This window comes from Mesoplodon mirus (genome assembly GCF_964341445.2).
Source record: "Mesoplodon mirus genome assembly, chromosome: 14".
NCBI classification, from domain to species: domain Eukaryota; kingdom Metazoa; phylum Chordata; class Mammalia; order Artiodactyla; family Ziphiidae; genus Mesoplodon; species Mesoplodon mirus.
Window position 1 is genome coordinate 47,068,729 of NC_138990.1, and position 21,397 is coordinate 47,090,125.

General features: G+C 50.8%; 1 protein-coding gene across 1 annotated transcript in view; it reads left to right on the forward strand.

Moving 5' to 3' along the window:
- PLB1 (phospholipase B1) overlaps window positions 1-21,397 on the forward strand; it is a 193,667-nt gene that overhangs the window by 128,947 nt on the left and 43,323 nt on the right. The window contains exons 24-38 of the mRNA XM_082643282.1: window positions 751-824; window positions 2,908-2,951; window positions 5,992-6,100; window positions 9,314-9,365; window positions 9,918-9,998; window positions 11,215-11,280; window positions 11,633-11,733; window positions 13,735-13,816; window positions 16,466-16,570; window positions 16,682-16,777; window positions 17,011-17,082; window positions 18,173-18,211; window positions 18,782-18,842; window positions 19,686-19,744; window positions 20,697-20,770. Of these exons, the coding sequence (XP_082499408.1) occupies window positions 751-824; window positions 2,908-2,951; window positions 5,992-6,100; window positions 9,314-9,365; window positions 9,918-9,998; window positions 11,215-11,280; window positions 11,633-11,733; window positions 13,735-13,816; window positions 16,466-16,570; window positions 16,682-16,777; window positions 17,011-17,082; window positions 18,173-18,211; window positions 18,782-18,842; window positions 19,686-19,744; window positions 20,697-20,770 (1,115 nt within the window). The remainder of the gene's footprint in view (window positions 1-750; window positions 825-2,907; window positions 2,952-5,991; window positions 6,101-9,313; window positions 9,366-9,917; window positions 9,999-11,214; window positions 11,281-11,632; window positions 11,734-13,734; window positions 13,817-16,465; window positions 16,571-16,681; window positions 16,778-17,010; window positions 17,083-18,172; window positions 18,212-18,781; window positions 18,843-19,685; window positions 19,745-20,696; window positions 20,771-21,397) is intronic.

The following is a 21,397-nucleotide window of genomic DNA, read 5'->3' on the forward strand; positions in this document are numbered from 1 at the left end:
CTGGCCATCCAGTGGTTAGGACTCAGCGCTTTCACCACTGTGGCCCAGGTTCTATCCCTGGTCCGGGAACTAAGATCCCAGGAGCTGCGGCGTGGCCAAACAAACAAACAAACAAAAACCAGAATCATCCCAGCTGTTCAGGACTACCTGGGCGGGCAGCAAGGCTCCTCCCCCCAAGGCCAGCCTTCCTCACAGGCTGCCTGGGAGGCTAGCCCTTGGCATGACCTTTGGAATGGCTCTGCTGGGAAATAACATGCTTTAGACAAGGGACATGCACCTGCAGAGTGTGTCAGGGTGTGGTTTTAAAAGACCCTGCTCTTTCTTTAGCTGAGGAGTAGGTACATGGCGTTTCATTTTAATTTTTCCAATTGTACATATGTGAGACCTATTCATATCAAAGGATTACAGGATACTTCCCTTTCTGATACAGTTCACAGCTTTTCAAAAATGAGGAAAATGGGGCCCTGAAATGTGTCCTCTGGAAAACTGTACACTGCAGTATAATTTTCAGAGCGCTTCTGCCAGCCTAGGGTCCGGGCAGGGTTTCTTAGAGTGATGCCGCCCTTGGAGGGCCCCAGAATTCCCAGTGGGAACTAGCATTCGTTTCTGATGAGGCAGGATGCAGGTCAAGACATGGTGCTATCAAGACGCTAGATTCTAAAGTGCCGGACATTCCAGCCCGGCCACGACAAGAACACAGACCCTCTGGCGAGCAGGCAAGGAAATCACCCCCTTGTGGTTCCCTTTCAGGCAGGTAATGGAGCCGGGTCCAAGCCTGGGGACGTCCTGGATGTCTTAACTCAGTATCGAGGTCTGTCCTGGAGGTGAGTGCAGGCGTGGCAACGCCCAGAGACGCCCCGTCGCAGGGCAGGGGAGGACCCCTGAGCATGTAGAAAACAAGTTCTCTAGCAGAAGGATGAGTCAACCTAGTGCTTTTCCGTGAGAAATTTCTAGGTTTAATTTAAGGAAGGTATTTATCAGCTTCCCCAAACCAGGCATTCCCCCAAAACAAGCCAGGACTTGAGCAGGAGGAGTTTAGGGGAAAAACTACTCAGACGTTTGGGTTGGAAAAGTTTGGGCTTGCATTTCTCCCTCTGGGCAGTCACCTCAGCAGGAGGCAGCAGCCTTCAGAACCTGGGTTGTGTAGGAGCCCCAGCTGCCCGCTCTGTGTGACCTTGGGTAAGTTATTCAACCTCTCTGAGCTGGTCTCATCTTTGACGCAGAGACGATAATACTGCCTTAGCATTGTTGCAAGGCTTACAGAGAATTTAAATGCCCAGCACAGTGCCTGACACAAAGGTAGGTATAAATGGTAGCTGGGATCATTATTAAAGGGCCTTCATTTTACAGATGATGAAGCACGGCTCAGAGAGGGCAAGTAACCTGTCCAAGATCACACAGTCAGATGGTAAGAGAGCAAAAAGTAGAGTAGATGACCCCTGACCCCTAATCCAGCACATCCCCCATCATGTATATTTCGTGCAGGCTTGTTCCTGCTCTGCCTGTAATCAAACCCAGGCCGCCACAGGCTGTGGTGAGCTCCTGCTTCACCTCTGCTATGAAAGCCCAGCTCATGCCAAGCGGGAGAGGGCAGGTTCGCTGTTCCCTCAACCTGGAATCCAGCATCTCTGGCACCAGCTTGAACCTGAGCGTTGAATCCCTGGCATCCTCCCTGTCGATGATACACAGAGTTAAACCCCAGACGTTTTGAGAACCTTTGAAATGTTCCCAGACGTACTTGGCAGAGAATGAGGGGATATGGAAAAGTAGGGAATCCAATCAACTCTGGAATGCTGCTTATTTTCATGCCTAGAAACCCATCCAACTTTGATTTCCTTGGAATTTTAGAAGCGGCTCAAAAGATGGGTTGCTCTCTAGAAGATACCCTTTAAAACCCAGGTTTTCCCCAAGCCGAACAGGACGAGAAACATGAAGGCAAACTTTTTTTTTTTTTTAATAATAATAATAATGCACAGCTGCAGTGGCTAGTCGGCGCTGGGCTGGGCTCTGCATCCAAGGAAGGGCCATTTCCCCTTTGGAAGATGGGGCTGAAGAGGCCCACTTAATTCCCCTGCCTCAAGGTCAAAGCTCAAAGTTAAAAAACAAAAGTCAGCCATGACGGTTTAAGCCAGTTGTTTGTTTGGACGTTCTGGTTTGTGGGGCAAAGGAGAGAGAAGTTGCTGTATTCTGGCTTTTCAGTTTTTATACAAAAATAATGAGGAAAGGGCAAGCCCCAAGCCCCCAGGGTGTTTCTCAGAAGGAGCAAGTTCTGTCTTGGTGGTGTCTGAGGTGTTTCAGCGTCGCTGGCAGTTTTTTTTTTTTTTTTTTTTTTTTTTTTGCCTGTCCAGCTTGTGTTTATTTACCTGTTGGGAGATTGATTTCTCCCATCAATCTTTCTTACAGGGTTACCTTTTACTGCAATCTTTTTACTATACCAACAATATTAACAATAATTCTTTAACATCAAAAACTTGTATTTACATTTCCCTAGATGCACATGTTCTTTTTACAGTTTAATCATTTGGATTGAGGTACACATAGGTCATACACATGTTACAGTGGGTTGGTATAATCCCTTTTTTTTTTTTTTTTTTTTTTTTTTTTACACAATTTTTTTTTTATTAGTTTCTGAGGATATGGGGAGGGGGAAGGGTAAGCTGTGACAAAGCGAAAGAGAGGCATGGACATATATACACTACCAAACGTGGGGTAGATAGATGGTGGGAAGCGGCCGCATGGCACAGGGAGATCAACTCGGTGCTTTGTGACCGCCTGGAGGGGTGGGATGGGGAGGGTGGGAGGGAGGGAGATGCATGAGGGAAGGGATGTGGGAACAGATGTATGTGTATGACTGATTCGCTGGCAGTTTTAACCTTCATTTTCTTTCTTGTCCCCACGACGACGCAGTGCGGGCGGCGATCAGAACCTCAGCAGCGTCACCACCTTGCCCAGTGAGTACGCAATCCCGGGGGTCCGGGGCGGGCTCGCCGCAGCCCTGCGCGTTTCTGCAGCTCCCCCTGGCGGCGGCCGCGGGCTTGGCAGGGAACCGGGCGGCAGGAGACAGCCGCGTTCGGCAGGGGGCGCTGCTTCCCCGAGGCGGTCGCCCTGCTCTGTTGCTTGAGAGAGATTAAAGCCTTTTTTTTTTTTTTTTTTTTTAAGAGAAATTGCATTTGTCCGAGGAAGGAAGAGAGTAAGAGGGAAAGAATGCTCAGGCCAACTCTTAGTGCAAGTTATTATTAAGAAATGATTGAAGAAGGAAATAAAGGAAACCCATGTTTGCTTTGCCTGTCATCCAGAGCAGAGCACCTTTCTGGGAGGCGTTGATCTAGGCTTGGGCTGTATTAGGCACCACTGCATACAAAGACGTTGAGTTCCTGGTGTTGGTTTAGGAAACGCTGCTATTGCAGCAGTGATGATGAAATTACCTTGTTCGGGCTGTGCAAACACGGCCATATTTGGGGTGCAACCTTTTCTTTAAATTACTTCAACAACCTGTTCGGAATGATTTTTTTTAAGCCTGACTACATTCTTTGAATGGTCTTATTCATCTTCTTATTCTCCTTAGTGCAGGCACAGTGCTTGTTCTTAAAGTACGGGTACAAAAAATGTTACAATTGAATTATTTTCCCTTAAAATCTTCTGGCTAACGATTTTGCCTGAGAGGAATTTAATCGGTCCCATTCTCATTTACTTTTCTCGTAATTATCCCTCTGTAATATATCTTTAGCAGCTAAAAAATTATTTGAGCTTTAAGTCACCAAGACTTTGATGATAAAGGGGGTTTGATCACCACATGGGCAGAACTGGTTGGACTTCATGTGTGTTATCTGTTCTTGCTATTTGCAAATCCTGTTGATTTTAAGTAAGTACAGTTCTGTGGCACAAGTACTTCCCATCTTCCTTATTTCTAGGTCCACACACAAGAGCTATAAATAAGCTCCGCCATCTCTAGGAGATGATTTGGGTTGCTTTTGTGAATGTAATTGGGCTATGAGCTGGGCCAGCATACATAACAACTTGCTGGGCTCTCTGATTCCCACACTATTGTGGTTGATAACATGATTGGAAATCATCTGACTCAAGATCTTTCACTAAAATGATTTATAAAATATTAAGACAGCATCATCTGGGTGGACGCCCGACACGCTTAGCCCAGCAGTGGAACATTGCCTGTTCAGACTTCCTTACTAGAGTTGTGAAGACAGATTGACTGTAGGGACGGGATAATCCATGGAGAAATAATCACGTGGTAATGTGTTGGAAAACTTATGAGAACATAGGGTCAGAACAGAACCTCAGTTCAACTCCCTATTCAATGTAATCCAGCAAATACACCTGTGCTGGGTGCTTCGGAAACAGGAGAATGAGGTGAGGTCCCTGCCCTGATGACATCACTGAAGTCTCTTTAGGGACATGTCTCCCTAAAGACAGACATGTGTACCAATAATTATAGCCATGTACAAAGTTTAGGGGAAAATAAATAAGAAGGCTGTTACCCTGCCTTTTGAAAGAGGGCTTTAAGAACTGGAATTCATCAGATAAGAAAAGGGGATTGAATGTTCCTGGCAGAGGTAATTGTATGCACCAGCAAGTTCTTGTCCTGTCCAATGAGTAGTGCCTTCTGTGACATTCCTGATAAGTACCTAGCTAGCCAATGCTGGATGCTTCCAGTAATGGGGAGTCTAGGACAATCCCTTCCGTTTTCAGATAGCTCTAGTGATCTCGCAGCTCTTCCTTCTATTGAGTAGACCAGAGTAATTGCCATCCATCGGTACAATGTCCCCAGAGCCACAAGGAATGAGTTCAGTCCATCTGTGTTGTGTAGGCCCTGTAGCAGTGCTTGGTTGGAGAGAGTCCTCTGCTGGACGGCATGATGCCTGAAAGTTCTGACTGATACCTAGCCCGTTCCTTTCCCCCATCCTAGTAGATTGTAGGTCTGGGGAAAGTACCCGCTAACACGAGCTGACAGATCAGGCTTTAGCCTAGGATTCTATTCTTAATAACGTATGACTTTTAACAGTTCTCCTAACCTTTCTGAACTTTGAGTTATTCTTAATTCAGTCCATAAACATTTGTTGAGCCCATGCGAGGCTCAGGGGTGTATACAGACCCTGCTCTCATGAGTTCTCAGCCAAGCTGGGGGGGGATGCAGAGTGAAAAGTGTAGATCCAGCATGGTAAAGGCATTAGAATGTAGGAGATTGAAAAGATGAACAAAATCAGCAAGGAATTAGACTGACCAAGGTAGATGGTGGGAAGAGAGCCTAAAAATCAGAAATGAAAGAGGAGACATAAGTATAGAAATAAAAAGGATTATGAGAGAATACTTTGAACAGTTGTATCCATACAATAGAATATTATTTGCCAGTAAAAAAGAATGAAGTATTGATACATGCTAAACATGGATGAACATCGATAACTTGCTAAGTGAAGGAAGCCAGTCACAAAGGACATGTTGTATTGTATGGTTCCATTTATATGAATGTCCAGAATAAGCAAACCTATAGAGATAGAAGGTAGTTTAGTGGTTGCCGTGGGGCTGGAAGAAATGGGGAGGGACTGCTAGTGGCTACGGAGTTTCTTCTGGGGGTGATGAAAATGTTCTAAAGTTTATACGGGTGATGGTGGCACAGCTGTATGAATGTACTAAAAGCTATTGAATTGTACTTTAAATTGGTGAATTCTATGTTATGTGAATTATATCTCAATAAAGTGATTACATATTTAGAGAAAAAAGCAAAGTGCCTGACAGCAGCTCCTGAACCAGACTGGCATTTATTCAACACTAATTCATTGAGCACCCTTGTGTGCTGCACATGTGGTTTGGCATCAGCCTGCTGGACATTTTATTTTGGGGGCCAAGCGAACAGTAAGGGTGAGGGCTGTGGGGTGGGCGTTCTGTTTTGTTGCCAGCACCCCCTGGCACTTACCAAAGGAATCTGAAGATTGCCTTGGGGCAGTGACGACGAACCTCTTTTCCTTGTATTTTCAGACATCCTCCGGGAATTCAACCCTTCCCTGAAGGGCTTCTCTGTTGGCACCGGAAGAGAAAACAGTCCTGGGGCCTTCCTAAACCAGGCCGTGGCAGGAGCCCGAGCTGAGTGAGCAGTGGAGCCTTGCGGGTGAACCACACGGGTCCCCGGGAACCTGGTCGGGGGCTTAGCCTAGACCAGGGTGTATGGCTAAAGGCTCGGGGTTTGGTCCAGGGGGAGGATCTGAGGGTCAAAGGCTGGACTGGGCGGGCTCTCTTGGGGGTGTCCTGTGCTGTGGGACGCGGAAGCCTGCTGGCTCACCCACCAACTGCGCCCCCAGGAGCTAGTCACAGTTGATTCTGATGCCAGGTACATGCTTTGAGCAAATTACTTTGCCTCGTCTATAAACCTTATGTTCACGTAAGACAGCAGCCATAGGAGGACTCACTGACCCCCAAGTCTCACCACTCTGTTAATGCTCCGTCTTTCTTGTCACCTTCTCCCTCTCTTCCTCAGACTTGCTTTTCAGGAGGCTTTTTCAGGCTCCATGCTTTGCATCCTTCCTGGTTCACGGGAAGAGCACCAGTCCTGGGGCCGGCGGGAGTGGGGGGTGTCTGAGTCTGAGCCCTGGTTTCTCCCCTGGCCTCTCTAAGCCTTAGCGTCTAAGAGATGGGGCTGAACCTCTCCCATGGGCCGGCTGGGAGGCTCAATGCCATGTTTTTTGGTGTGTTTTTTTAAACATCTTTTATTTCTTTAATGTTGTATCCATCTATTTATTTATTGGCTGCGTTGGGTCTTCATTGCTGTGCGCAGGCTTTCTCTAGTTGCGGCGAGCAGGAGCTACTCTTGGTTGGCGCTGTGCGGGCTTCTCATTGCGGTGGCTTCTCTTGTCGTGGAGCACGGGCTGTAGGCCCGCAGGCTTCAGTAGTTGTGGCACAAGGGCTCAGTAGTTGTGGCACACAGGCTCTAGAGCGCAGGCTCAGTAGTGGTGGCGTAGTGGTGGCGCACGGGCTTAGTTGCTCCGCGGCATGTGGGATCCTCCCGGACCAGGGCTCGAACCTGTGTCCCCTGCATTGGCAGGCGGATTCTTAACCACTGTGCCACCAGGGAAGCCCTCAGTGCCATGTTGAAAGTGAAAGTTCTGGTGAGCTGTAAATAGCACAGACAGGATGGTGGTCCCAGCAACAGTGCAGCAGGGCTGCAGGACCCACCTGGGGTAAACTGTTAGCGAGCAACAGGACCACTGAGTCGTGGTCCAGGGGCACTGGATGGAGGGTTCCAGAGAGCGGGGTCAGCTTTCCTGGGTCCTACAGCTCCATTTCTCCCCACCATCCCAGAACCCTGAGTATTTCTTTGGGTTTGCTGCCAGTCAGAGAACCAGTGAGGGCCACATCCAATGTAAGAAAAAGAAATGGGAAGATCCTTTTTGTTTCTTAGTCCTCTATTTCTTCCAGAATAATCATGAACTTTACTATGTAGTTCCTAGGGATTCCTATGTTTAGGTTCCTAGATCCCCTGACATCATTCTCCCAGCTCTCAACACCATCCTGAATCTACGAGTTCCCAACTAGAGTAACTCTTATTTATTCAGGACAGGAAAGGTGACAGATTATCTGAAGCAGAGACCATACAAAACCTAATAGGTTTTATAATGAATTCGGTGGCTTCATTTTCCTTTTGGTGGGGAGGGGGTGAAAGGCTACCGATTTACTGCTTAAAATTTTAGGCTTACGTTAATATTACCTTAATCTTGCTTTTTTCCAAGCATATTTCAGCTGGTGGTGTAAGAGGAGAGGCAGTTCTAAGCATGATTAGGTCAGGAAGGCATCCAAGAATGAAAGCTTAGCTGAAAGCATAAATGTAATGAAAATTGGAGTGTGATTCATATGGCCCTGGGTTTCTCCCCTGATTTCCCCAAGGCCTTGGGGCTCGTTTGTGTGAGTCATTTATTTGTCCAACCATGTCCTGTGTTGTAGGGAAGAGTTGGGGATTATTATTCCAGATTATTATTACTATTACCATTACAGATGAAGAAACTGTAGCCCAGAGAGATGCAGTGGCCTGAACAAATGCATTATATCAACCACGTGGTCTGTCATCTTTGTGCCCCCAGGCTTTACCATAGGTCCAATAATGACCCTTTATGTGTATAGAGCAGTGTGCAATTACATAGTACCCTCACGTTTGTTATCTCTTGTGCTCTGAACTGTAACTGTGAGATGGACAGAGCAGAGGGTCAGATGCCCATGTTTTCTTAATGATGATCTTGAGGCTCAGAGTGGCCAAATAATCATCCAAAACTCTGGTCCATAGAAAGAACAGCAGCCCTGCTAACTTCAGAGCAATAGATGAGGAAACTGAGGCTCAAAGGGGTGAAGGGGTTTACCCAAAGTCTCCATCCAGGTGATCTGATACCTAGCCTATTATGATGAAGAGCAGGCCAGCTGGGCTAATAATTAAGAGAGGAAGAGGGTGACAACTAATGTTTCCTGCTAAGTCCTGTGCCAGGGACTTTATTGATGGTGATGGTGATGATGGTGGTGGTGATGATGGTAGAAATAACTCAATGGATTGTTCCTAATATGGATGTTTACCATGTACTCTTTTAAGTTCTTTACGGGCACCTTATTTAATTCACCCAACATCTCTGTGAAGAAGGTATGCTTGCCATCCCCATCTTCCAAAGGAAGAAGCTGAGGGTTTGCAAGGTTAAGTACTTTGCCGAGGTCTCACAGTGGGTCAGGGGTGGAAGCAGGATTCAAACCCATATGCTTCCTGGCACCGAGAGTGGCTCTTACCCCATGGGGCTGCTTTGCTCATCTCTACTAAGACCCGTTAAGATGGGGGGGGTTATCGCCTATCTTTTGGATGAGAATTTAAGTCACATTCCCACAGTTAGCAAGAGGCAACTAAATGGCACACCCAGGTGTGTCTGACTCAACCATGTCACGTTGAAAGTGAGGGCACCCTTGCAGCTGAGATCTTGGCACCTGCAGAAATAGCCACGTGTGACATGAAACACTCATATGCAGCCCTCTGTTTGTCTTGAATGAGCCTGGCTTGGAAGAGAAAGAAAACTATGAAATCAAATATGCCAATCAGAAGACAACGCCGCTAACAGTCACCCCCTCATATGTAGAGTGCTTTGCCCTTCCCAAGGCGCACTCCTGACTCCCACCCCCAGCAGAGACCGAGTGGGGAAGGAGCTGTGTGACAGGGCATGGCCTTCAGTCCAGTTTTCCTGCTCCATATCTTATTCCCGATTTCTCTGCTAAGTCCCCTCCCAACCCCGGCTTCACAGCCCCCGCTGGTCACATGACTTCTTCCTGTGTGTGCCTGCAGGGATTTACCTGTTCAGGCCAGGAGGCTGGTGGATCTGATGAAGAATTACACGGTAAGGGCTTCCCTGGTGGCGCAGTGGTTGAGAGTCCGCCTGCTGATTCAGGGGACATGGGTTCGTACCCCGGTCTGGGAAGATCCCATATGCCGCAGAGCGGCTGGGCCCGTGAGCCATGGCCGCGGAGACTATGCTCCGCAACCGGAGAGGTCACAGCAGTGAGAGGCCCGCGTACCGCAAAAAAAAAAAAAAAAAAAGAATTACACAGTAAGTCTAGGGGAGGTGGCACCTGGGACCACTTGAGGTAGGATGCCCAGAGGAGGAAGTGGGTGGGAGGATCATAGAGACAGAGAGGGTCAGCTCTGAGGTGGGGGTGGGGGGGACAAGGCCACATGGGAATCCAGAGAGGCCACCTTTAAAAAACAACAAATGATTAACACCTGTGACCTCTGACCTTAGGACCCACAAACCAAAGAACAGAAATTATTCATGTCCCCACTAAACCCTCCTGTGTGTGAGGACCCATCCCTACAGCATTCAGCACTTTGTATTTTCCTGGACTTGACTCTGGGGCAAGGCTTTTACTTGTTTGTTTCCTATTCATTTCAGAATATAAATTTTCAGGAAGATTGGAAGATAATAACCCTGTTTATAGGAGGCAATGACCTCTGTAATGTCTGCAATGACCCGGTAGGTCTCCAGGCCCTCACCCAAGGCTCCCCTGGGAAGGATTTCCACCCCAGGTCGCTGGAGCAGTGCAGCTGGGTTGGGACTTGGCTGGTAGTCGGGCATGGATCCAGCCTGGGCAATGTATCCGGGGCCACGCAGACACTGAAACACAGGCTCTGTTTGCGATGAACTCACACCGCCAGGGCAGGGAGATACAGACAACTCACCATCCTGATGTGTTTCTAGAGCAGCACATAGAAGAGAGGTCTGGAGTCAGAACTGCCATGGGATTTGGGGGGGGTGGGGGAGGGAGGGGTGGCATCAGAGGTTTACAGAGAGCAGGAGACTTTCCAACTGGGCCAGAAACATGAGAAGCTTTGTCAGGAAGAAAGGAGACCAGCAGAGCAAAGTGGTGGGTCTAGCTGTGGCCTGGGAGCCCCTGTCCCAAGGGGTGACCCTGCCCGCCAGACCCCTCAAGGCCTGTTTTCCTGGCATCAAAGTCACCAGGGCCTGGGGGTTTCAAGCTGCAATGCGAAGGGCCCGCAGTGGGGCCTGGGGGCTGCTGGCTGCCAGGGTGGGGCGAGGCGGGAGGTGGGACCATGGGTCCCTCCCCCACTTCCCTTGAGGCTTTGATCCATTTGGTAGAGCAGGGCTCTTGGCTAAATTTCATTCAGAGACAGGGTTCCACTGCTTTTTTTAAAAGTTTGAAAACCACAAGTATCGAGATCTGGGGAAATCACCATTAAAATGTATTTATGGTTGGGGAGGGGGTTTGCAGGACCCTCTTCCCCTCTCATAATCTCCTTAAGTGATTTGATTGAGCTTTGGCTTCCCAGGCATTTGAGGTTCCATCAGAAGTGATCAGCCCCTAGGACCAAACAATGTTCAAGCTGTAGGAGATCTTAGAGGTCCCCTGCTCCAACACCCCAGTTTAGGGGGGCCCAGAGGTGTGATGTGCTTTGGCGAAGGCCGTACATCTTGTTGACATGAAGTGGATCCAGAGATTTCCATAGCTCCATGCAGAAGAAAAAGTGTTTCCCTGAGGGTCACAGCCTTCACCTCAAGCCTGAGGACCGTGGGGTGAGGGTGGAGGCTAGGGCCCCAAAAGATAGCCTGTGTTTCAGTGTTGCCCATTCTGGCTGAAATGCAGGAGGAGGGGACCCAGGAGAGGAAGTGGTCCTGGTCTACCGAGAGGTGGGGTGATGAATGGGGTTAGAGACGTTTCCTCTTCCTGCAGGTCCGCTATTCTCCGCAGAACTTCACGAACAACATCGGGAAGGCTCTGGATATCCTCCATGCCGAGGTACAAAGACCAGGCCACACGGCCTCTGGGCAGCTCAGCCGCAGGCCTCCTCCTTGGGCCTCAGTCTTAGCCTGGAGGCACCTCTGGCTTCCTGCTGAGACCTCCCTGCCAGGTCCCCTTCCCCTGGAGACCAGCACAGACCATGCTGTCAGTCCTGGCCCCAGCAGCCTGAACACATATGCGTCAACAGGGAGCAGAGGGGAGAGAGGGGGCAGGGGTGAAGGCTGTGGCTGGGGCCAGATGAAAGGCCGCAGACCTGACACCCAGCAGGAGACACCGGCCCCAGCCCTGGGTTAGAGGCTGGAGCAGCCTGGCCTCGATCCTCTTGGGGACGGACCTTGCCTTTGCTCAGGTGCCTCGGGCGTTTGTGAACCTGGTAAAGATCCTGGAGATCATCGGCCTGAGGGAGCTGTACCAAGAGAAGAATGTCAGCTGCCCGAAGCTGATCCTCCGGTGAGTTGGAAGTTCTCCACCTATTCCTGAAAAAGCCATGGGACCCTCAGCAGAGAGTGACTCTGGTTAGTTAGAAAAACCAAGGGCAGGAGTGTGAGGAGTGCTAAGACCCCGTGGTCTAGCCTGGAGGAGACACCCCAGGACAGGCTTCCCGTACCCTTGGAGTTCATGTGTTTGCAACCCAACGTGCTTCTATTGCCAGACAGCTCAGGACACCCTTCGGTCCTCCAGGGAGGGAAGAATAAAACATGATGGATGGAACAAGCCTCTGGGGGCCAGTCTCACTGGCCACTGCTAGGGCCTCCTTCTAAGTGTGCCCCGCCCCCTCCCAGAGGCCCAGCTCCAGGACAGAAGGGGCCTCTGTTCAGCGTCGGTGCTCCAGGCTGGGCATTCACAAAGGTGGGGCTATTGTCACTTTCTAAAAGAGAGGGTGGTCAAGTCAGAATCAGCATGGTCTAGAGGACAGTCTCATCCCCCGCCAGCAAGAGCAAGAGCCCTGGCCCTGAGAGGCCGCTTCATCCCCAGCCTCCAGAGCCAAAGATGGCTCCCCTGCTCGTGTTACACGTGACCCTCAGGAACAAGATATCCTCCTACCCCAAGCGTGAACCATTCCTTCCTGCAAGGTCTCCTCTGGACCATTAGCCCAGATCACAGTGGCTGTGCCCCCCACCCCCTTCTCCCCTCCCCAGCTCTGTAGAGGCCTCCACCACTGCCCTGAGCGCATCATGTGATAATGGCCCGTGTGCCTCTCCCCGCAAGCCCTGAACTCTGTGTCCCAGTCACTGCCAGCACGGTGTAGGGGCTCTGTGGCTGTTTGCTGAATGACTGAATGAATAATTCACAAGGGCCAGATTTGCTCTGGGAAGTGAAATGGTATCTTGGCTGTTCCCTGGAGATCCATGCCAAACTGCCCCTGGGGGCCTTGACTGCACAGGTCCCCTGCGGAAGGCCTGAGGATGCTGTGGACAGCGGGAGGATGGCTGCAGGGTGACACATGCCTGTTAGCACAGCTGGCGTCAGGCATGCTATTTTCGGCTGCTGACTCATCCCCTGCTCCCACTCCCTCCAGTCACTGGGCCCCACGGGGGGTTCAGCTTGTTCATTCCATTTCAGAGCAGCTCACCCCAAAGTCTCTGGCTGCCCATCACTGCAAGGTCTTTAGACAATTAAAGCTAAAGGTTCAGAGTCCGACCTGCAATGGCCAAGTCACTGGCTGTGGGGTTAGGAAGACTCAGGGTCACCTTGTCCTGCCACCTCTCCAGTGCCCTGCACTCCCTGTCTCTCAGCTGTCCTGTCTCAGTGGCTGTGCTTTCCTTGGTGGCACTGAGTCTACACTGAGCCATCCTCACTATTACCACCTCCTCCCCCTGGACCAAAAGCCCAGATTTGCAAGTTGGCTAGTCAAGGCAGAGGTACGGACTGGGCAGAAGCAGCTTAACTAGGGATTAAGAGCTCAGGTTCAGACCAGGCAGACTTGAGTTCAGGTCCTGGCTCCCACACTCAGCATCCATGTGATCTTGAGAAACTACTTAACCATGCTGAACCTCAGTTTTCTCATCTATAAAATGGGGATAATGAAAATACATCTTCTAGAATTGCTAAGAGGATTAACCAAGTTAATACCCATAAAGCTCTTGGCACAGTAAACATTCAATATGTGTTAGCATTATTATTATTGTTGTTACTATTATTTAAAAGAAGGCATGCCTCACCTGTACCACACGGTTCTCAGACATTCATAAGGTAACGCAGCTCCGTAAAAGTCACTCCTGCAGATGTCAGAAGACATAACTACTCCATTTTCATGGGCAAATCCAGGTCTGGGAAGTTTTCTTCACTTCCATCTGGTACAGTTGACAGGTTAGCTAGCTAGGGCCCTGTTAGCACAGGTTTCTGGTACCTCCGAGTTAAATATATTCTGAATCTCAAGCCAACACTTCTGCATCATGCACTCAGCCAGGGGTCCTGGTGGATGGGGCATCTCTTTGGTTTGGCCTGCAGGAATCTGTGTCCCTGTGTCTTGAAGTTTGATGATAACTCAGCAGAACTTGCCTCCCTCATTGAAGTGAATAAGAAGTATCAGGTAAGCCGGGAAAGGGTTCCAAGGCTGCACAGCACCTGCTGTGTGGTTTCATCACTCTGCTTAGAAAACGAACAGACACTTAGATTATGTTGACCCCGACTGTGTGTGATGTTACCACTGACCAGTTTGCAGATTTTAATACTCCCCCTGCCCCCCGCCGCAAGGCAGCAGGTTCAATGCCGAGTCACTGAACACACGTCACCAAATCTCAGTTCCCGGCCTTACACGAAAATGAGTATTTCCAATTGTCCATGGAGAAAGAGTGTGAGATTCTGACTCCTGGGGACGGGGCTGGGGGAATTCTTGCCGCCCGAGAGAGTCTGGAGGATTCAGTGAGAGAACATGCCTTCCCTCTGCCCTCCCCTCCGGGGGGAACAGGTGTTATTGGAGTGCACAGGGAGAAAGAAAGTCAGCAGATGCTCTCCCAACATCCTGTGGGTTGTTCCTTTTAGGCCTTTCTCCATCAAATCTTTGACCAGAGCAGCTGACTCCCTTGACTCTCTTGAGTTTTTCCCCCAATAATCATGCAGTCACTCGAGAGAATAACGGTAGTCTTCCAGCTCTTCTGGAGTGGGCTGCAGGCGGCTTCCAGGGTGGATCCATCCTTCAAGTCCATGGACTCCTTGGAGCAGAACCCTTCCCTGCAGCCTCTTTCAAGGCAGCCATATCTGCCAGCAGTGTCAGGGCTCAGGGGAATGAACCTCTGTTTATCGTCCTCTGAGGCCATCCCCCAGCCCTCTGGGTGACTCCCCAGCTGCACTTCCTTCTGCCGTGAGCAGGTGCCTCTGTCTCAGGTGAGGAAGTCCATGCCTCACCAGGAGAGGGAAGGCAGCCGAGGTTATGGCCATGAAAGCAAACCTTTTCCAGGTGGGGTTTGGGTGCAAGCAACAAGCGCTTATGCAATTCCGGTTAATGTATTATTTATTATTAATCCAGATGTATGACTTAAGCAGAATACCTGGAAGAGCTAAGGTCAGAGGCCAAGCCATGAGAAATTGTGAGTCTTGGAATTCTAGGAGCCAAGCCATAAGAATAAAAATCAGGCCAAGGAACTAGTCCAGTGGAGACACCATGGACACCACTGTCACTGCTCTTCTAGGGACTGGATGCAGCTGCCACTCCCAGCAGAATGGATTCTGTGCTGCCCCTCCATCTTTCTATCACTAGCTTCCAAACCAAAGCCTGAAGCGGGAGCATCTACTGGGGGACCCGTGGGCATGTGTGAGGGGCATTGGGAAAACCAGCATCTGGGTGTCTCACCTTCTGCAGTACAAGTCAGGATGGTCTTCATACAGTGGAGTTTTGTTTTTTTGTTTTTTTTTAATATAGGAAGTGGGTCCAGATGCTGGGCAGCTAAAGAGAAGGAGAACTATTCACAAAAATGGCCTTCACTGACCTCTCTAGATTGGCCAGCTGTTGTTCCCAGGTCTGATCTTGGTTACCACGGAGACCCTGATCTAGCATCCTGGACAAGCTCACAGCTCAGCCACATGAGGCCATCATGCCCTCTCTCTGAATCCTCTGACTCTCTACTTCCGGCTAAAGCTCTCACTCCATCCTTCTCCTTGGAGATGATCATTGCTGTCAATGACCACCATGTGCTAGGCATTCTCCACACTCTTTCCTTTACTTCTCAAGAGGTGCAAGGCTCCACTGTGAGCCATTATGGCTGATCCACGGGGGCACTAGCAGCCCCGAAAGGGACTTAGGGATGGTCCAGGCCTCGGTGAACATTCTCCACTTCCAGATGAGGAAATAGAGGTCCAGAGAGGGAAAGCATCTTGCTGAAAGTCACACAACCAGTTAGCGGTATTGCACCTTCTGCCTTCCTCAAGGCTCTGATTGTAACTGGAAGAGACTCCCCCCAGGAGGTCAGAGGTGAGGTATCCCCAGCATGGGGACTCTTTTTCTGGCTGACCCTGGAAAAAGAAGGTGTTCTTGATATCATGATGTCTTCTGAAGTGACTGCTGTACTGTTCTGGGTGTGGAAGCCTGACTTCCCCTCCAGCCAAGGTCCTGGTCCAAATGATGGAGACCCAGCAAGCAGTGAAAGGGCAGAGTCTGGGAGAAGTGGGAGCCAGAACTGGGGTGACTCGTCCTTCTGGAAGTGAGCCCAGGTGGAAGCTATGAAAGTAACAGCTCTGTTACCTCCTAGACAGATCTGAGAATCTCAAGTGTGCACACACAGGAGCACACGTGCTCACACTCACTTCATGCATGAGTGATATAAATAGGCATTAAACGTCATTGTTGATCCACCTTTAATTTTCTGAACACAGGTAGGACAGGAATAAATGTAAGGGTTATCCAAAAAAGTCATTTAATCGAATTTGTACTCACCCCACTTCCACCCTAGTCTTTAATCAGAAGCTTTAACGGAGGATCAAACGGGTGGACTTGGATTTTTCTTTTCTCCCAGCCTGGGTCACATAGATGCAAAGGCAGCAGAGGTTAGGGGCAGGGGTTGAGATAAAGCCTGATCTGAAAAGTAACTAACTGGCTCCTGCCCGATCAGTTGGGATTTTGCTGCAGATTGATTTCACTCAAAAGTCAGACTCTGTTTACTTCTGTAATGGAGAAAGAGTTTGCACAAAAGACCGGGCAGACGCAGAGAGCGTCTCCTGACCCCTGCCCCCCTTCCCCCTGCAGGAGGGGACTCACCAGCTGGTCGAGAGTGGGCGATATGACACAAGGGAAGATTTTACAGTGGTCGTGCAGCCGTTCTTTGAAAAAGTGGAGATGCCAAAGACCCCGGTAAAGCCTCATGGATGAGTGGGAGCCACAGGTGTGCCAGCTGTTTCTGAGCATCGTTTGTGTTATCCGACGTCCCTGTAACCCAGCCCCTCTATTCTGTCCTGTGACCAGGAGGGGTTGCCTGACAGCTCTTTCTTTGCTCCTGACTGTTTCCACTTCAGCAGCAAGGCTCATGCCTGCGCAGCCCGGGCCCTGTGGAACAACATGGTAAGATGACCGAGGTAGGAAAAATTATTCTCCTTCTGATAGGAAAAAGATTCCAGGAAACTGTCGGAGGACTTCAGAGGCCCATCACTCAGGCTGTGTGATCCCCTGCACGGCGACGACGATAAACCCCATGTCCTCCGTCCCTCCCGCCCTTCTCCGGCCTCACCTGCATCCTGACTTTTCCATTCTCGCCACCTCTTTCTCACTCTGCATCCTCCTGCTTCTTGGTTTAGCTGGAACCTGTCGGCCAGAAGACAAGAAGGCATAAGTTTGAAGACAAGATCAATATCCCATGTCCAGACCAGGTACAGTGAAGAGTGCAGCCTTGCCAGGGGTCTACCCAAAGCCTGTTTCCCAGCCTTTCAAAGTCTCTCATTAACGTTTCTCAGTTCCTTCCGTCCCAGGTTCTCACCCCCACCCCCAGCTCTGTTCACCCACCCACCCATTCCAGACTCCAGTTAGCCATCCACAGTGCCCCATCTGATTGGACCGTGAAGGGTGACAGCCAGTGGCCGGGAGACCCTAGAGCTCGCCTCTGTCTCTCCATGTCCCAGCGAGCCCTGGCCTAAGTCTGCACACGGCTCTTTCCAGCTGGGCAGAGGGACATGGCAGCACCATCCAGATCTCATTTTGAAGGCCAGGGGTGGGGAGGACCTCAAGGGCAGAAAGGGATAGAGGATACCCCATGTCCACAGAGCCCCTGTCCCCATGGTAGGATGGAAAGGGCGAGGGGCTGAGACCTAGAAGCGTATCTTCTAGGATGGAGGTGGGGTTCGGGGGTGGGAGGTCCATTTGGAAGCCAGAGCTAAGAAAGCAGACATTCACCAGAAAGGCAAAGCAGATCTCCGCGTTCATTCACAAATGATCAGAAAGATTCTTGGACCTTTGCGGCTGCTCCCTCACCTCTGTCAGTTCCCCTAGATTCCCAGAGGGGTCCCAGGCCCGGGACGGGAACCCACTGTGCTGGGGCTTGCAGTGGGCAGGACCTCAAAGCGCCTGGCTTTTCTTGTCTGGGCGGGAGGTGCCCAGGCTGCTGCAGGGCGGGAGTGGCACAGGGTGGGAAGGGGGCCTGCGAGTAGGGGACCTGTGCTTGTATTAGCAGAAAGTGGGGCTCTGCTGGGAAGGGGCAGCGTGGGGAAAGAGAGGTGACCCAGCCACCTCAGCCAGCTGGGTGGGAGGCAAAGAGCAGAGGTGCTCATTCCTGGGAGCCGTGCAGGATTTATTCCGGTTGTTCAAGAGGTTTGCAGAGACGGCTGGATACATCCTGGGAGGGAGCCCAGCGGTCAGCCTGGTGGCAGGGGGCTTGGGAATGTGGAAAGGGCTTCTGCGCACCAGAGCAGAGCAAGAAGCAAGTCAGCTTGCTGCGGTGGCTCACCACCCCCCTTCCCCTCACAGGTTTGGCCATTTCTGAGCACCTACAAGAATGTTATGCAGGTATCCGCTGTTGCTTCCTTTCAGCTCAGCCGCCAATGCGGTGGGTGGCCCCCGAGCTAGGACCAGCCCTGCAAGGCGGGGTGGGAATGTGGGCAGGGGTTCCCGATGGGCCATCGGGGGGATTCACATTCTTCTGTGAAGTCTATCCACCTACACCTTCAGACAGCAGGGAGGGCAGAGCAGGAGCCGTTGATAACAGCACAGATAGGGGGCCGGCCAGTCAACTCTCAGCCTCTCCAGACATAAGTCAGGAGAACCATCCCCCTCGTAAAGCTGCTGCAGAAGCAGGGCTGGCATGCGGTGGGCTGGCTTGTTTTGTTGATGCCCTGATTTTTGCACTGGATGGTGGGGGCCGTGTGTGTGGGGGGGTTCTGAACTAGGTTAGCAGATGGAGCCCAGCCAGATTCTCAGAATCACCCAGGGAGCCTTCTTCAGATGTCCTGCTAGGCGGTCCCCAGGGTAGGGCCCAGGGATCTGTGTTTGTTAAAGCTCTCTGGTGAATCTGATGCCAAGCCAGCCTCTCTGGCCCCTGGCAACCCTGAGATTCTGGGATTCATTCTACACCCCTAGGATCACGGGAGCCAGCTGCTGTGCAGTGACAGAGCCCCTTCTGCCTCGCGGCCCACCTCAGGTAAGGCCCCCTGTGGCACGGCAGAACCCAGGGCCCCTCCACGAGAACTCACTTATGGCCGGGGCTTGCTTCCTGTCTGGCCGATCACCTGGGATGAGTCCCTGCTTTGTCCCTCTCTTCTGTAGTGAAGTCTGACCCAGCAGGACCCAAGGCGGCCAGGGTCCTCCTGATTCAGCCCGCCATCAGGAGCACGTGTGGAGTAGCCACAGGAGCGCTGCCCTCAGTGGCCCAGCCTGGGGTGTGACCTCACCCGGGCCCGGAGGCGGGGCGTGTGGTGCCCAGGAAGGCCCCAGAGGGAGCCAGCTCTGCGGGTTGCCCTGCGGCCCCAGGCTCTGCAGTCACTGCTGCTGCCTGCCGTAGGCCTGGAAAGTTCTCTGGAGTCTTCGGAAGAGACTTGGGGGCAGGGAAAGACCCAACATGATTATTCCTCAGATTCTTGGTGGAAATCCGGAACCCAGCTCTAAATAGGCCGTGCGTCGGGCTCTGCACCGCATCTCGGATGGGCCAGCGCCCATTTGGCCGTGCACTCAGGTCACAGCTGGTGTCCCACGTGACTGCTGGCACCAAAGTGCTGGGATCCCACTGTGCCCTAGCATCCCCTTTCCTCCTCCCCCTGTCTCTCAGCACCTCTCCCTTCCCATAGGCCCAGGATCGTTTATTGTGCCTCTGATGGGGAAACTGTTTTCATCTAAGCTCCGCCTCTATGGCGCCATGGACGCTCAGTCCTGCATAGCCGAACACACATGCGCGGTCATGTTTCTGGTCTTGCTTAAAGCAGGAAGCACTGGACTCTGACTGGAGCTTCCTTCGCACAGACTCAGGTGTGTCTGTTTGTCTTTCCAGTGCACACCCTGAGACCTGCAGACATCCAAGTTGTGGCCGCTCTGGGGGATTCTCTGACTGTAAGGACACGTGGGCCCCACGTGGCTGGGGGTGGCTGTGTCAGCTCCAGGTCCCTGTCCTCCTGACCCCAGGGCCTGTGCTCCTGGCCTCTGCATTATCCCACCCCTCCTTCCTGACTCTGTCAGTCTGAGTGCAGGACAGTGGTTTGATTTTGCAGCCACTTTCTCAATCAGGTGTGCGAGGGGGGACTCTTTTTCAGGAGCGAACTGAATTGTCTCAGGCAGTAGAGGTTTTGAACAACTAACGTCACCTTTTGAACCACTGCAAAAATATGTCATTTTGACTAAAAAAATCTCCTAAACCTAATGTGGGTGCTCTTTTCCCTTTGGATTATACTTTACGAGCAGCTCCAACCTTCACATCCGTTTCCTCTTTGCCTCTGCCCCAAAGCAGAAAAGGCTCCATAGCTGTGGCAAAAGCTCTGCTCTTAAGTTCCAAGAAATAGGGCCATTGTACCATCCCCAAACAGCACTTTCTGGCAGCACAGCTAAGGCCATGAGATTGTCTTACAGAATGTCCCAGAGGAAAAGAGGAGAAATGTGAAGTGTATGAGAAATCTGTCCACTGGGGCCCACTCAATCCATGCGCTCTTTCTTCATGTATGTAAAGAACTTAGGAGCAGAATGCTGCTAATAATATTATAAGTGTCTCACATTTGTAAAGCACTTTAGAGGCTTCAGAACTGTTTTTGCAGCTATGATCCAATTTGGTCATCAAAACAATCCTGTGAGATAAGCAGGGCATGGCCTCAGCTCTGTAAGGAGGCAGCTGAGATTCGAGGAAGGCACGCAGCCGGGGAAGCAGCAAGCCCGGGTGTTCTGGCTCCCAGGGCAGCGTTCTGCTCACGCTATGTTGCGTGCGCCGAGAACACCTTGGGAAGCCCTGCATATACACAGCCTCCCTTTTCTCTGAGTTGCTGATTTTCCTGTGGATTTTGATATGTTTTCAAAGGCTGGCAATGGGATTGGCTCCAAACCGAATGACCTATCTGATGTCACTACTCAGTACCGGGGGCTGTCATACAGGTAATGTTAACCCATGACCCCCTCCCACCCCATGCTCACCCGCAGAGATCGGCCGGGGATTTGTCTCCTGTAAATGCATAAATACCAAAGAGCAAGGACCAGGTCTGGAGGGGGCTTTCAGAAGGAAAACCTATATATTTCTGCCAAATGTAACAATTTGGTGAGTAGAGAGGATATTTTACTGCTAATAACCCTTTTCTTTTAATTGTGCAGAAAGAGGAAATCAGGGTACTTATCAGACTTCTGGGTCAACAAATCCAACATGAAATGCACCAGAAAGCACCAAATCTCTGAGTCTTCACCTGCCCATTTGCATGTATATGTGCACACATAGATTCTCCCATGTCTCTTGTTTACTGTCCGTATGTATCAATTCATGTTGCTTATTCATCTTCTGTAGCCACACCTCTGCCTTTATGTATATGCACACATCTGTACAGAAAACTCCAAAACGCAGCACCCACTTCAGGCAGAAACAACGAGACAAAAATCACAACCAATAGGCGTTGCTGAGCCCCTCCCGTGTGCCTGTATGGTGGAGGCGGGTGGGTGGGAGGAATATATGGGAAGCACAAGCAAATGCTTATGCTCAGTTGACAAGTGTTATTTAAAAATAAAAGATGCCTG